Raw genomic sequence first — 12,866 nt, 5'->3', positions numbered from 1 at the left:
CTGGATGACCACATGTTCCTTATCCCTGCCACAGAGCAAGTGATGAGATTTAAATACCTTGGTGTCGTATTTCAGTCTTCTGTATCTTGGACAGCTCATATGCTTTTTGCTTTAGAGAATGCATCCAACAATGCCAAGGCTATTTTACAAAAGGGAGCCAATTTTGTCCTCCTGCTGTTCAGGTCTTCTGCGCTAAATCCCTGGTACAACTTTTGTTTTGGGTGCAGACGTGGATTGTAGGGGTACATTCCAAGCTTGAAGCTATTAATTTATTTCTCAGGGAGGGTATAACTGTGAAGCAGCCTCTTCCAGCACTGAAAATTTGTCAAGCTGCCAAGTGCCAGCTTCTCCTGCCTGAGGCAGCTGCCCTGGTTCCCTGTCACGATTTAGATGGCTCTTTCAAACATTTGTGTATGGCACTCTCAAGCTGTTGCCCTGAGGGGGCAATAGGAAGAGGCAGGGACTCCATTTCTTAAGAAACTTTCCTGGTTGCCTGCCTATTCACGCTTGTTCAACTGTGAGCAGATTAATTTGCCGCCAAGCCTCTTCCGTGGTAAGTGCAGAAGAATTTCCCATGTCAGCGAAGCAATGTCTTAACTGATTTCGATATCTCTGTATAAACACAAAGCTGTACAGGATCTCCCATACTAGAAATATTGGCATTTTCAAAAAGAATAAAAATATTCATATCTGAGCATGCACAATGCATGTTGGTGCAAGGTCATTGTACAGGTGCAGCAAATAGTTTCAAGTGTCTCTTGGTGAAAGTAACCAAAGGGTGAACTTGAAGTTGGTTGATGAAATCCTGGTATGATATTCTGGTGCCTGTTTCTTGTGGCTCTTGGTTTCCACAAAAGGTCCAGATAAGACGCTTTGAAATGTGGGAGACAGTAAATTAATGTACCTTTATGAAGCTGGGTCAACCAACATAATTTGTAGTAACCACTTATTTGTACAGGTGTCGGGGTCCTGGTCACCCAGACCCTGGATAAACATTTTGGGAGGAACTGACTTGGAGAACCCTCTCTACCTGAAGTCCAGGAGAACCTGAAGTAGCCACAGAGGCAGCCTGAAGAGGCCCATCTCAGCCATGCCTTGGCCAGTCACTCGTCTGACCCCATTCCAAGCCCTGCCTTAATCCCTCATGCTCCTCCTACACCCCTCAAACCTCAAGAGTGAAGATGGCCGTGGAGCCAGTGGGAAGCCCAGAGCTACCGTAGGAGTGCCTCTTGGGTTCCACTTGGGAGGAAGGGCCTATTTTGGAGGAGGGGGATGATCCAGCTGAAAGCAATGACCCAGCTGAGGACCAGGAAGAGGAGGGGCTGGCAAAGAGGCTCTCAGTTTTCTCTGGACCTTTGCTAGGTTATCAGCTTCCACTGAACCATTACTTCCAACTCCTTGTTCATGGACAGTAGGCTTGGATCTTGCGTTGCCTTTCTGCAAATGGAGGGATTTCCCTCCATTCATGGAAGGGTCTCTAATCCAGCAGACACTCCCACTGGTGGAAGGAGGAGGCAGTTTTTGCTGATTCCCCCTTTCACCTGAAACCTTCAGTACCACTTCCCACCCTGTTCCAGAGGGTCCTCTACCCCCAGGGAAGATTGTCAGTGGGGAGCGAGAATTGGTGAAAATTGCCTTCAGTCCCCCCACTTCTGCAAGCGGGAGTATCTCACAAGTGGAATTCTGTTAATGGAAATTTATTTATTATAGTCCAAGCTATAATCTGCCATATTGTGTGCTGAATGAACCTTACCTGAAGTCATTTTTTTAAAGAAGTTAATTTATGTTAAAAATGCACGGAGTGTCCCAAAGAATGGCTGTTTAATATGTGGAGAGTGGTATGACTGCATATTCGGTCCATGTAAATGTTGTCATGAAGGTAAGCCATTAAGGATGGAATCACTCAAACATTCATCATATGGTGACCCCCTAATGCCAGTTTTGGGGGAAACAATTTTCATTGGAATCTTGGCTGGGAAGGAAAAGGTTACCCCCCTCCCTCTGCATCACAGTCATCCCCCCCCCCCGCATTAGCAATTGGCATGCCAGCCATTACCAATTTAAAATTTGAAACAACAAGTGAAGCCCTAAGCATCCTTAGTTTGGCCCTTCCTATGTCACTGCGGGCTTCTTCACATTGGAGCTTTTATCCTGCTGTTGAGATTGGTTACTCACAAGAGTTTGAGGGTCCTTGAGATGATGTCGAGAACCTTCAGGGCATCTCCAGCACTAAATGACCTTTATTCCATTTTTTTAAAGATCAGAGATAATGAGGTATCAAATTACCTGCTTGTGTTCTGCTTGAGTTCCCTCATGAAAAAGGAAAAGCCGCAATAAGAGGAGTTAGACCACAGCGCCATCTAGCAGGTGTATAATGAAACATATGGAAAACTCAGATAAGCGGGAAAACGGGAGGAAGAAAGCATGTGTAAAGGGAATCTGTCATGATCCAGCATTTAAAACGGAAGCAGAAAGCCCTGTTTTAAATGCGGGATTTTAGGGTGGTGTAGAGATGCTCTGGGAGGAGAGGAATGCCTCCCTAGCAGTAGTATGATAACACAGTTGGGTCAATATCAAGCAAAGTGGTAACTCTGACTGGAAATTGTTGATTGAAAGGATGAGTTTGAAGAAGAAGGCCTAGTTTAAAATGCCCTGGTCTTTGCTGGGAGATACATGTGAAAGAGCAGTGGGGATCTCAGCTTGAATCTCACGGCTTTTCTGCACCATCTTTCTCTTTCTTTGCAAAATAAATTTCAAGCTGCCCTACTTGGACTATAGCACTGTCTTGTTTTCTTTTCTCTGACTGGAATGGCTCTCTGTGGTCTTGGGACTGAAGGAGATGTGAAGAGGGCAGCTAGATTTGTTTATTCATGTGTCTTCCTGTTCACATACCAAGTCGACTGGGAGGGTTGAATTTTTACAACAAAAGGTCATGTGGGTGATGGGAGCTAAAAAAACCCACCCCCCATCTCGCAGTCAGTCACTTAAAAAGACTTTTCTCCTCAGCCTTGATTGACTATGTGGGGAGAAAAGCACTTCTGTTGACAGAGCCTGGAAAGAAAGGGGACACTAGTCAGCTCTCGTCTCCCAAACGCATCATATGCTGTAAAAATTGGACACTACCCTCACTTTTTATGTGAATGGGACAGACTTTGAAGATGTGAAGACTTTCACATCTCATTTGGCTTTTGGACAGAGTTTTCCCTCAGTTCTGCTGCCCGAGATCCTTTTTATTAGCAATACCAGGGGACATGCAAAGCATGTGGTCTACCACTAAGCAATGGCCCCACGTGAGCATTTTTCTTCTGTTTCATGCACACCATCAAGTTAGCGTTTCTGTTGCAGGGAAGGATATTCTGTGAATGCTAAAACCGCCACATTTCATATCTGGGCAAAAGTAATACTTCTTCAGCTAGTGCATTCATTGCTATTGTGACTGCTCCACGGAACGAAGCAAAATGACTTGTGGGGGTAGCGCATGGTGGCTAATTGTGCTCATGGCATACTTTTTCAGTAACCATGTGGAAAGCCACCCATGTGATCAGGTGGCTGCCAGCTGACCCCAGAAATAAAAAGATTTTATTTATTTATTTGTTTATTTAGAATAATTTATATTCCACCTTTTTGCTAAAAACAATAGGACTCAAGGCAGCTAACAATAAAGTCATAAAACAAAAATGTAAAATTAATTAAAATGGCAGTAATAAAATAAAATATATAACCTGCTGGGAAATGCTGTATTGATATGTGCCTCCTTCCCCCAAGTGTATGACTGGGGTCACTGCAGGTACATGTGAAAACACCTTCACGGTAAGAAAGCCTTCCCTCACTTGCACAGTTTGTGCAGCCTAGCACTATTGTAGGTCATATCTATAATAATAAAAGACGAGTCTGTCCATCCGTATCTCAGCACCATAGTGCCAATAAAATGAAACCCAGACACCTGAAACTTGGCATAAATACTAAGGGGAACCCTAGGGGTGTGACCTCAGGGTTATTTTGATTTTTAAACGCATTAATTAATTTTATTTAATATAATTATGTTCATGTGGTTGAAGCCTATGGTAACATCTTCACCCACTAGGGGGCAGACCTCCCTAACCAGCACTTAGCTTTGCAGTCAATACAGTCTGAGGCCAGGGGAGATTAGCAGACTGAGGGACAGAGTTATATGCTTGCCCCTTCCCCTCTGATCTGGGGCAGCCCCCCTCCCCCACTTCTTCCTCAGGGGGCTATAGGGGTGCACCATGGCAGGGCTTGTGCCTGGGGCACTAGCAGCCAGGTCTTCACTCAGATAGGGTGGGCAAAATGTGCCCAACCATGACAGCTGTGTAAGTTTGCTTGAAGGCTTCTCTGTATCAGACTAAGGGCTATTCATGCCATGCAAAGCCAGGTCCATTCACTAATGCAAAATGTAGATAGGTGTCAATCATATTTCATCTGGGATATTGTATATGAAATAACATCTGGTTTGTAAAATGTTCTTCATACAATAGATTTTTATACTGAAACCCCAATTATTCTTTGTACATTCCACCATTCAGAAGCTTGCACAGAGGGATGTGCTGAAACTGAGCCTTAAAATGTTGATATGCAGTGAAATACCAAAAATCGCAGGCTCTCGTTACCGAAGGCACTTAGTAAAAGGCCTTTTTTCCAGCCCATTTGCTCTTCCCCATCACCAAGTCAATCAGCTGCTTTGACATGGCTCCATCACTCCCAGTGCTAACAGTGCCAAACAAATAGAAAATTATTTCCCACTGGCAAACATGCTGTTTACTTTCCTGAAAAAAATTGCACTTTTCAGTCTGACAGCTGATCAAGGGCTCTCCCTGCTGCTGTCAGCAGGAAGAAGTGTTTAAACACAGGGATGGGAGTTTAAACATTTTTTCATTATCAGAAAATAAAAAATAAAAAATAAAATAAAAAATACAAGCGTTGAGAGCCACAGACCACCCGCTGTGAGAGTAATGAAGCTGTGTCTCATGACCAGAGTGAGAGGACTTTTATCTCTGTCCCTGGTATCATTACTGAGGTGACACCTTCACATGATCCAAGTCAGGTCTTTTTATCTGTGCTTCCCAAATGCAGTGACAGGTTGTGTGTGTGTGGGGTGTGTGTGTTAAAAATAAAGAATATTGCCCATCTTGGGCCATTATGGCTGGAGTTGTGTCAGCATTTATACTGGAGATCTGAAGCTTACTTTTCCTTTTGGGTTTCTTAAATTGGCCATGAAACTTGCTCTGTGCAAAAGAAAAAGAAGAAAATAGTGACAGATGGAAGAATAATTTGATGTATGTTTTTTCTTTAAAAAATATTTGTAAAGAGAAATAAGAAAGCTACTAATTTCTGTAAATAATAAGACATTCAATATGTGTAACTCAAGGACCATCCACCAAGTATGTCATTTTAGAAGCCTTTTTTAAGAGGAAAAAAGTTTTCTCCTGTTTTAACCTATATCCTCTCCCTCCATCTTGACATGCAACATTATTTATGGACAGTCCTTCATGTCAGGGCCGATTCTCAAATTATTTTGGGACATAGTTATATTCTTAGATAGTGAATTTATCATGACATTGTGGTGAGGTGATCTGTGAATAACCCTCACAAGAGGGACCCCTCTGGTTTTATCTGAGGTGGAAGGTTTTGCTCTTTCCCAGATAAAAACTCTTTCACAAAAACAACTCATGGCATGGTAAAGTCAATACACCAGGTGACTTTACTTCAAAAAGCCCACAGTGCCATAAAATAATGTGAGAGGTGGCCCTCAGTATTCATGGCGTCTTATCTGTGTTATGATTTAATGTAATCTGTGGTTACTTTATAAACTCCTCTCCCTGATGCAAGGCCAGCTTGTGCAAACTTCAGTAATGAGAATAACTCTTACACCTACTTGTGGCATGATTTAGTTGTGTAACAATCATGCTAATAAGCAAGGGTTGTTAGTAGCCAATTGTTTAGCCAGCTGTGGTAAGTATCACCTCTTTGTAAATCAGCTTAAAAAAAAAAAGTTTGTTACTTTCTTTTACGCCACAGTTGACTAATAACTTCTGTGGACTTATTTATAGAGTTGCTAATGTCATTTGTCATCTCCATATTTATTTATCTCCGTTGTGGGCTTGATTATTTGGAGATAAGCAAATTTGCCTTGGATGAAAACAGCTTAGTACAGTTAAGAGCAAGTGCAGTTTTCCTTGTTCTCTCTGGATGAATTCGGATGAGAAATGCTGTGAGAATGCGCTGTCTATGAAAGAACTCAAGAGATGCTCCCACCAGCAACACCCCGCCACACACACATCAGAAGTCATGTAACAGCACCTTTCCTATTGACATTCTGTCATTCTGTCAAGAATGCAGAGATCAAGGAGATTAAAAACACACTTCGGACTCACTGCTGTATCACTGGCCTATGCTGACAACGTCTACCACTAAAAATCCTTAGTTAGATCCATGCAAAGCTCCCTTGCCAGCCTTTTCTTTTCAAAAACACACATATTTTGGACGGAACAGAAGAAGTCAACTGAATGTAGCTAAATCATCTGCCCACTATGCACATTTTTTTTGTGCCCTGCTGGCGTGGAACCGTATAATGATAATCCCATTAGTGAAGGCAGAAGGTCCCTCTAGGAAACTATAACAAATATTAAACAATTCCTTTTGTTGACTTTATCCAAAGAGCCATCTTCCCCGGAGGCTTTGCTCAACTTCAGACTAATCCCCTCCTTCCCACAGGAGTCCTTTTGTTGGGAAAGATCGGAAGCAAACCCCAGGAATGACAAGTCTGTCTCTAAGCCTTGGATAAGTTGCTACATTCTTAAAATTATCAGCCCCCATCTGTTCCATTTGTCCACCCAGGCTCTGGTCCAGGGATCTCTCTATTAAGAGACAGTCCGATTTATCCTAAAGTTCCAGTAATCAGAATGCACTGTTAACATTTTGGTTGCCAGGTCAATCTTTCTGACGTTGCTTGTTAAACAAAAGACAATGGGCAGGACACGACATCTGTACCATTGCTGAGATGTGCACTCAGAGAAGGAAAGCATGTGTCCCTTCACCCGATTTTGCTAGCATGTACACTGGCATAAATTTGTCACCGATTTAAGTAATTATAAATTAAAGCAAGCTTGTAAAAGCAATCTAAAGGCTCAATGCATATAACCATGTTCAATTAATGTTGTGATAGCAAATGTTATTTTCTTTAAAAAAAAAATCTTGCTTTTGCTTGACCTGAATTAACTTACAGCTCAATCTTGTCCCCTGTTGTAACTGCTGCTATGCAGAGTGGTCTGTGCCACAACTATGGCTGCTGTACCTAGTACAAGTTTACTCCATTTGTAATATCCTTGTTATAACTCTTAGCTAGAAAAAGGCCCAGGCATCATTAGGAGCTGTTCAGGGGTTTTTGGACCTCCAGGCAAAAGGCCTGCTACAGTGGTGTCTCTCTGCCTTCAGCAAGAGTATTCCATTGGTGTTACCTCCACAATCCCTTATCCACCTTCCTTGGCGGTTTCTGAACAAGGAGGGAGAGTTAGGGTTCAGGCTGGGTCCCAGGCTCAGCACTGTAGGCCTTCATTCATATATCCCACTGCCTGACCTTAACAGCTATTTATGCTAACCATGGCTCCCTCTCTTAAGATGGCATTCAATGAACTGACTGGGGGCTACTCGCCTTGCCCTCTTGCACTGAAGTAGTAAGCAGGGGTCCCTGGCCTTTTTGGGTTGGTGAGCACGTTTAGAATTTTGAGTGTCATGAGTGCTCTCACAAAATGGCTGTCATTAAGCTTAGTCATTCACCAAATGGCTACCACGGTGAGTGTGGCCAGTCACAAAACTCCCCATTTCCTAGAAGGCAAACTGGTGAGGCTAAAAGAAAAATAACCTACCCAAGAACAAGTACAGGGCAGAGGTAGAGTCTGAGCTCCAAGCTACAAAACCACTCTTTTGAACCTACAGTTTTCTGCGCAAACTGATGAGGCTCAAAAACAAGTAACTTGGCCAGGAATGCCACCTGAGGCCCAGAGTCACTTTTGGAAATAAAGAAGATGCTGGGGACTGCTGCTTTGCAGCATGTCCCCCTCCCAGTTTAAAATAAAAACATAAAAATCTAAAGTAAGATAAAAATCAAGAGGAGCAGGGAGACTGGAGGACACCAAGAGAGGTGTCTGTGGGCACAATAGTAGTCATGGGCACCACACTGGAGACTCCAGCAGTACAGCCAATGGCTGCAGGTGGCTTCAATGCAGGGGGCCAGGCTTGGCTCCAGGTCTGAATAAGGAAATTAACCCAGAAAGCCCTGCACATGATCATACGACTGGGCATGTGAAGTACTAGTGGTGGCTAAGCCATTATATTGCATGTAACATTTGCATGTTATATTAATGTGTTTTCATTGTTGAATTTAACCCATGTAAGATAGTGTGCCAGAGAGTGAGTGAAAGGTGGGAGGGGCCTGTGTGTGTGTGAGGATTCTGAGGTTATACAAAGGGTGAACTGACAGGTAGTCAGTCAGATAGGGCCTTAGGGATCGTGGAAGCAAAATCTAGGTAGTGGGTTTTGTGTGTGTGATTTTAGAAGGGATAGAGTATGTAGGGAAGTTAGGAACAAGTGCTGATGGATAATAACTTATAACTTTTCATGTTTTAAATAAATCTTTATTTGTTTCTTTTAATCCAAATTGCCACGTTATTTGATTTTACGCTACCTTTATTATATCTATTTCCTTATTACTTCTCCTGTAGTGGGTTGAGAGAACCAATTGAGTGTATTGTGTTTCTCTGGAACCCAGAGAGAGTAAAAGGGCTGAAGCTTGGGTGTCAGTGGGAGCAAGTGATCCAGGTGAAAGTAGGCGTTTCCTGAGGGGTCTGTTTCTCAGTTTCAGAGGTGGAGGCTGGGAAAAAGGTGGAGCCCAGGCAGGAACGCTACACTGCACTTCTCATGTTTGGAAGGCTTGTTATTGCTATAGGGCTGTATTCATTGCTGCACTTCATTGAACCACAGAGAATAATGTTTTGTTCCTTCTACTTGTGTCCATAGTCAGTTTCTTTGCTACCACTGCTCCTGTGTTATGAAGGTAAACCCAGACTCCTTTAAAACATTCAGGGTATCAGCAATGTCTCCGTTGTGATGTTAAGCAGCATTCATTTCCTTCCTTACATTACCCCTACCCCAAGAGGTCTATAATTCCTTTGTCATGTTCACCAAAACTTGCTAGAGCTGATTTGGTGGTGGCCCTTCTCATATGGAGCAAAGAGGTCACACATTTCTGGTTTCAGCTTCACTCCAGGGACTATGAAGATGGACTGTGCTATGAAGAAAACAAGATACAAAAGTATCAGTAGCAGTCTGGCCACACAGATGAGGAAGTACTGGAGCAACTTATCTTTGATAGTGGCCAACATATGTTGTTTTTGGTTGGGGCTGGTAAACTGCTTATATGTGATGCCACCCCACTTGGGAGTAATCTTTTTAGTTGGTGCCCCACCTCAGATTGCTTGAAGAATCTCTGCCTCAATGCCTGTGGAGGTGGTTTTTAGTGGAAACCATCATGTCAGTAATATTTGTGATACTATTAGCACTTTTTATCAGCTTAGGCTGGTATACCAACTACGCCCTTATCTGGACAGAGATAGCCTAGCTACAGTTATCTATGCTCTGATAACTTCTCATCTGGATTACTGCAATGCGTTATACGTGGGCCTGCCTTTGAAAACGGTCCGGAAACTTCAGGTGGTCCAAAATAGGGCAGCAAGATTGTTAACAGGGACTGGCCTGCGAGCTCATATTACGCCAGTACTTTTCCAGCTGCACTGGCTGCCAGTCCATTTCCGGGCCCGATTCAAAGTGCTGGTGTTAACATTCAAAGCCCTTAACGGCTTGGGGCCAGGTTACCTGAAGGATCGCCTCCTCCCATATGTGCCTGCCCGGACCTTAAGATCATCATCAGCGGCCCTTCTCCGTGAGCCCCTGCCAAAGGAAGTGAGGCGGGTGGCTACTAGGAGGAGGGCTTTTTCTGTTGTGGCACCCCGGCTCTGGAATGAGCTCCCTAGTGAGGTTCGCCTGGCACCTACATTGTATTCCTTTCGGCGCCAGGTGAAGACCTTTTTATTTTCCCAGGCATTTTAGCATTTTAGCTTTCTAAATTTTTAGCTTTGCTGTTTTAAATCTGTATTTTAAACTCCTGTACTGCTGCTAGGTTTTATTGTGGTTGTATTGTTATATTGTGGTTTTAATGTTCTATATATTTTAAATTGTTTTATTGTGTGTTGTTTGGTTTTAATTTTTGTGAACCGCCCAGAGAGCTTCGGCTATTGGGCGGTATAGAAATAAATAAATAAACAAACAAACAAACAAACTATGGTGGGGGAGACACCAGTGGCTATCCCATATCCCTCTGTACTGAGTATAGAGCAGAGGTGGGCAACTTGTGGCCCTCCAGATGTTTTGGACTACAACTCCCAGCCAGCATAGCCAATGGTGAGGGGAGGTGAAGGCCAAAATATCTGGATGGCCACAAGTTGCCCACGCCTGGATACAGAGGAAGCTACCTTTTGGAGAGGGCAGTCAACTCCAGAAATATATTCACTATCTCTTTCAAACCACTGCTCTTGGATTTTCCCATAGTAATTTAACACTAAACTATCACTAATCATAATAACGACTATTCAGCAATAGAAACATGTCCACCCTGTAGTGCTAGTAGTAAATCAGCAGTAAATTGATTTCCTGGCAAAGTCCCTATGAATATGCATCTTTAGTTGTCGCAAATTCTCATAATTTAACAAGTAGACAAAAGGTGGCATTGCATGTTACAAGAAGTGCCAAAAAGCAACTGTCTGACTCAATCTGTTCTCTGTACTCTCGAGGTAGTGTGCAAAGGGGGATTAGAATATCTTCCCCATAGTGAGATGTGCAAGTTCTAATTGTGGGCAAAGCTGATAGGAGTACATGAGCCTGGAAGCATAAATCGTCTTGCTATCATCCCAGAATAGGGAACAGCTATGGAATCATTATTCTTGGCTCCAGTAGCCAACTACTGATCAGACTAAGCTGCCAGGTTTTTCAGCAGCAGAGATGGGCTGTGTTTCCTCTTACAGGTCTCCTGGTCACCTCTGTTCATGGCTTTCTCGATGGGACACTAGCAACAGTCCTAAGGATAAAAATGCCTAGGTCAGACATAGGCTTTTGTCAGCGCAACAGTCTACCCTGGCTTGGCACTCAAGCTCTCTCAGCCCAGGCTTCCCAGCCTGGATTCCTGTCCTCCTATCTCCATCTTGTGCTACTTCCTGCTCCCCAGCCTTCCTTCCCTGGATTATTGAGCCATCTGTGACCCTAACTACTAGTGACCTCACCTATGGTTTGTTTTAAGGGTGCAATCCTATGCATGTTTAGACAGAAAAAAGTCCTACAATTCCCAGCATGCACCAGCCAGCTATGGTTGTAGGATTTTTTTCTGTGTCTAAATATGCATAGGATTGCACCCTAACTGACTTGGGTCCCTAGTTCCTGACTATAACCTTGGGTGCTTCCAGACAAGGCTTTTCTTGTGCCATCACCTTGCCTCATTCACAAAATTTTACCGGGGTGGGGCATCCAGACATCATTGTTTTCCACCTGTAAGTTTCCTGTGTTTTCCCATCGCTTCTTCCATCTTTCTCCTTACCGCTGAAAATTTGTTATGGGGGAAAATAGCAGCACAACGCCTTCTCATTGGTAGCACTAGCAGCCCTCCGTCTGGAAGCACCCCATGTCTGTTCCTGCTTCTGCAATGGCTCTTCAGAACACTGTGCTTGGTAGATCAATGTTTTACCCCTTGAGCTGTGACCTTGCAAGGCCTTCTGAGGGGCTTATTATCCTGGACACTTGTGCTTCTGCTTTTCAGCACATCCAGTAACATGTGAAACTGCCCAGAGAGAGGACCCAGGCAGCCTAATTTCTGCCTATGTTTCAGTCACAGTGATCCTCCAAGAATCATAATTCTCCTTTGGGTTACTTCATTTTTAAAAGACACAATGAGGAGTAATCCTACATTCATATTTTCCTAATCTCATGCTATAAAATAGTTCAGCAACTTTCACATGTTTCCCTTTTGTGTGTATGTGGAGTAGTAGAGGAGTAAAGTTGGGATTCTCTAACATGGGTTCCTGTCCTTACTGAATTCTTATCTGGAAATTCTCTTTTTAAAATGCCAGGAGCTCCAGCAAAAAAACACAAAAAAAAATTGGCGTAACAGTAGTGGGAATGCAGCCTGCTAATCAAAAGGATTCAAATCTTTCTATGTGCTGCCAAGCTCTCTTCCTCCCACCCAGTGGAGGGGTGAGGGGGTGTGGAGAGAGAGAAAGAGAGACAAAAAGACAGAGCGAACTGAAGGCATGGAGGAGCTTCTCTTCTTCGGCAATCTTAACAAATGCAAAAGCTTCCACTCCACTGACTCCTCATTAACTTACCGAATCTGACAGTCTAATTATCGCAGCTGCTTTGCGCTTAGAATAAATAAATATAAAAGTGGATGTTTAAAGAAAATGAGAAGTGCCGTCATCCAGACAGTCAATAGAGAGAGAGAGTTTGTTTTAAATTTTTATACCCGTACATATTTAGAGCATTTTGGGGAAAGATAATGAGATAGTTGTCTTTCAGACTAATTGAGTTACTCAGTTTGTGGTTGCTTGCTTGTCACCATCTCCAGTGTCAACTTTTAAACTTTTGTTCCCTGTGAAACCTCTTCCCTGCATCTCTATTTTATTTCTCTCAGCTGATACACAGAGGGTGGCAGGAGGACTCACCTCTGCATAGCCTCTGACAACAGCAGCAGGGCTCCATGTGTCCCAGCCAGGATCCCTGACAGCGAGCCAACCAATCAGCGCTCTCCA

The 12,866-nt window shown here is 43.4% G+C and overlaps 1 protein-coding gene across 1 annotated transcript in view; it reads right to left on the bottom strand.

Moving 5' to 3' along the window:
- Positions 1 to 8,641: 8,641 nt before the first annotated feature.
- CDK15 (cyclin dependent kinase 15) overlaps positions 8,642 to 12,866 on the bottom strand; it is a 65,605-nt gene continuing 61,380 nt past the window's right edge. The window contains exon 13 of the mRNA XM_084818023.1: positions 8,642 to 9,304. Coding sequence (XP_084674149.1) covers positions 9,195 to 9,304 — 110 coding nt within the window. The 3' untranslated portion in view covers positions 8,642 to 9,194. The remainder of the gene's footprint in view (positions 9,305 to 12,866) is intronic.

The sequence above is a fragment of the Heloderma suspectum genome, chromosome 1 (assembly GCF_057233095.1).
Source record: "Heloderma suspectum isolate Gila_16-S chromosome 1, 16-S_ref, whole genome shotgun sequence".
Classification (NCBI taxonomy): domain Eukaryota; kingdom Metazoa; phylum Chordata; class Lepidosauria; order Squamata; family Helodermatidae; genus Heloderma; species Heloderma suspectum.
This window is presented reverse-complemented; position numbering and strand designations above follow the sequence as displayed.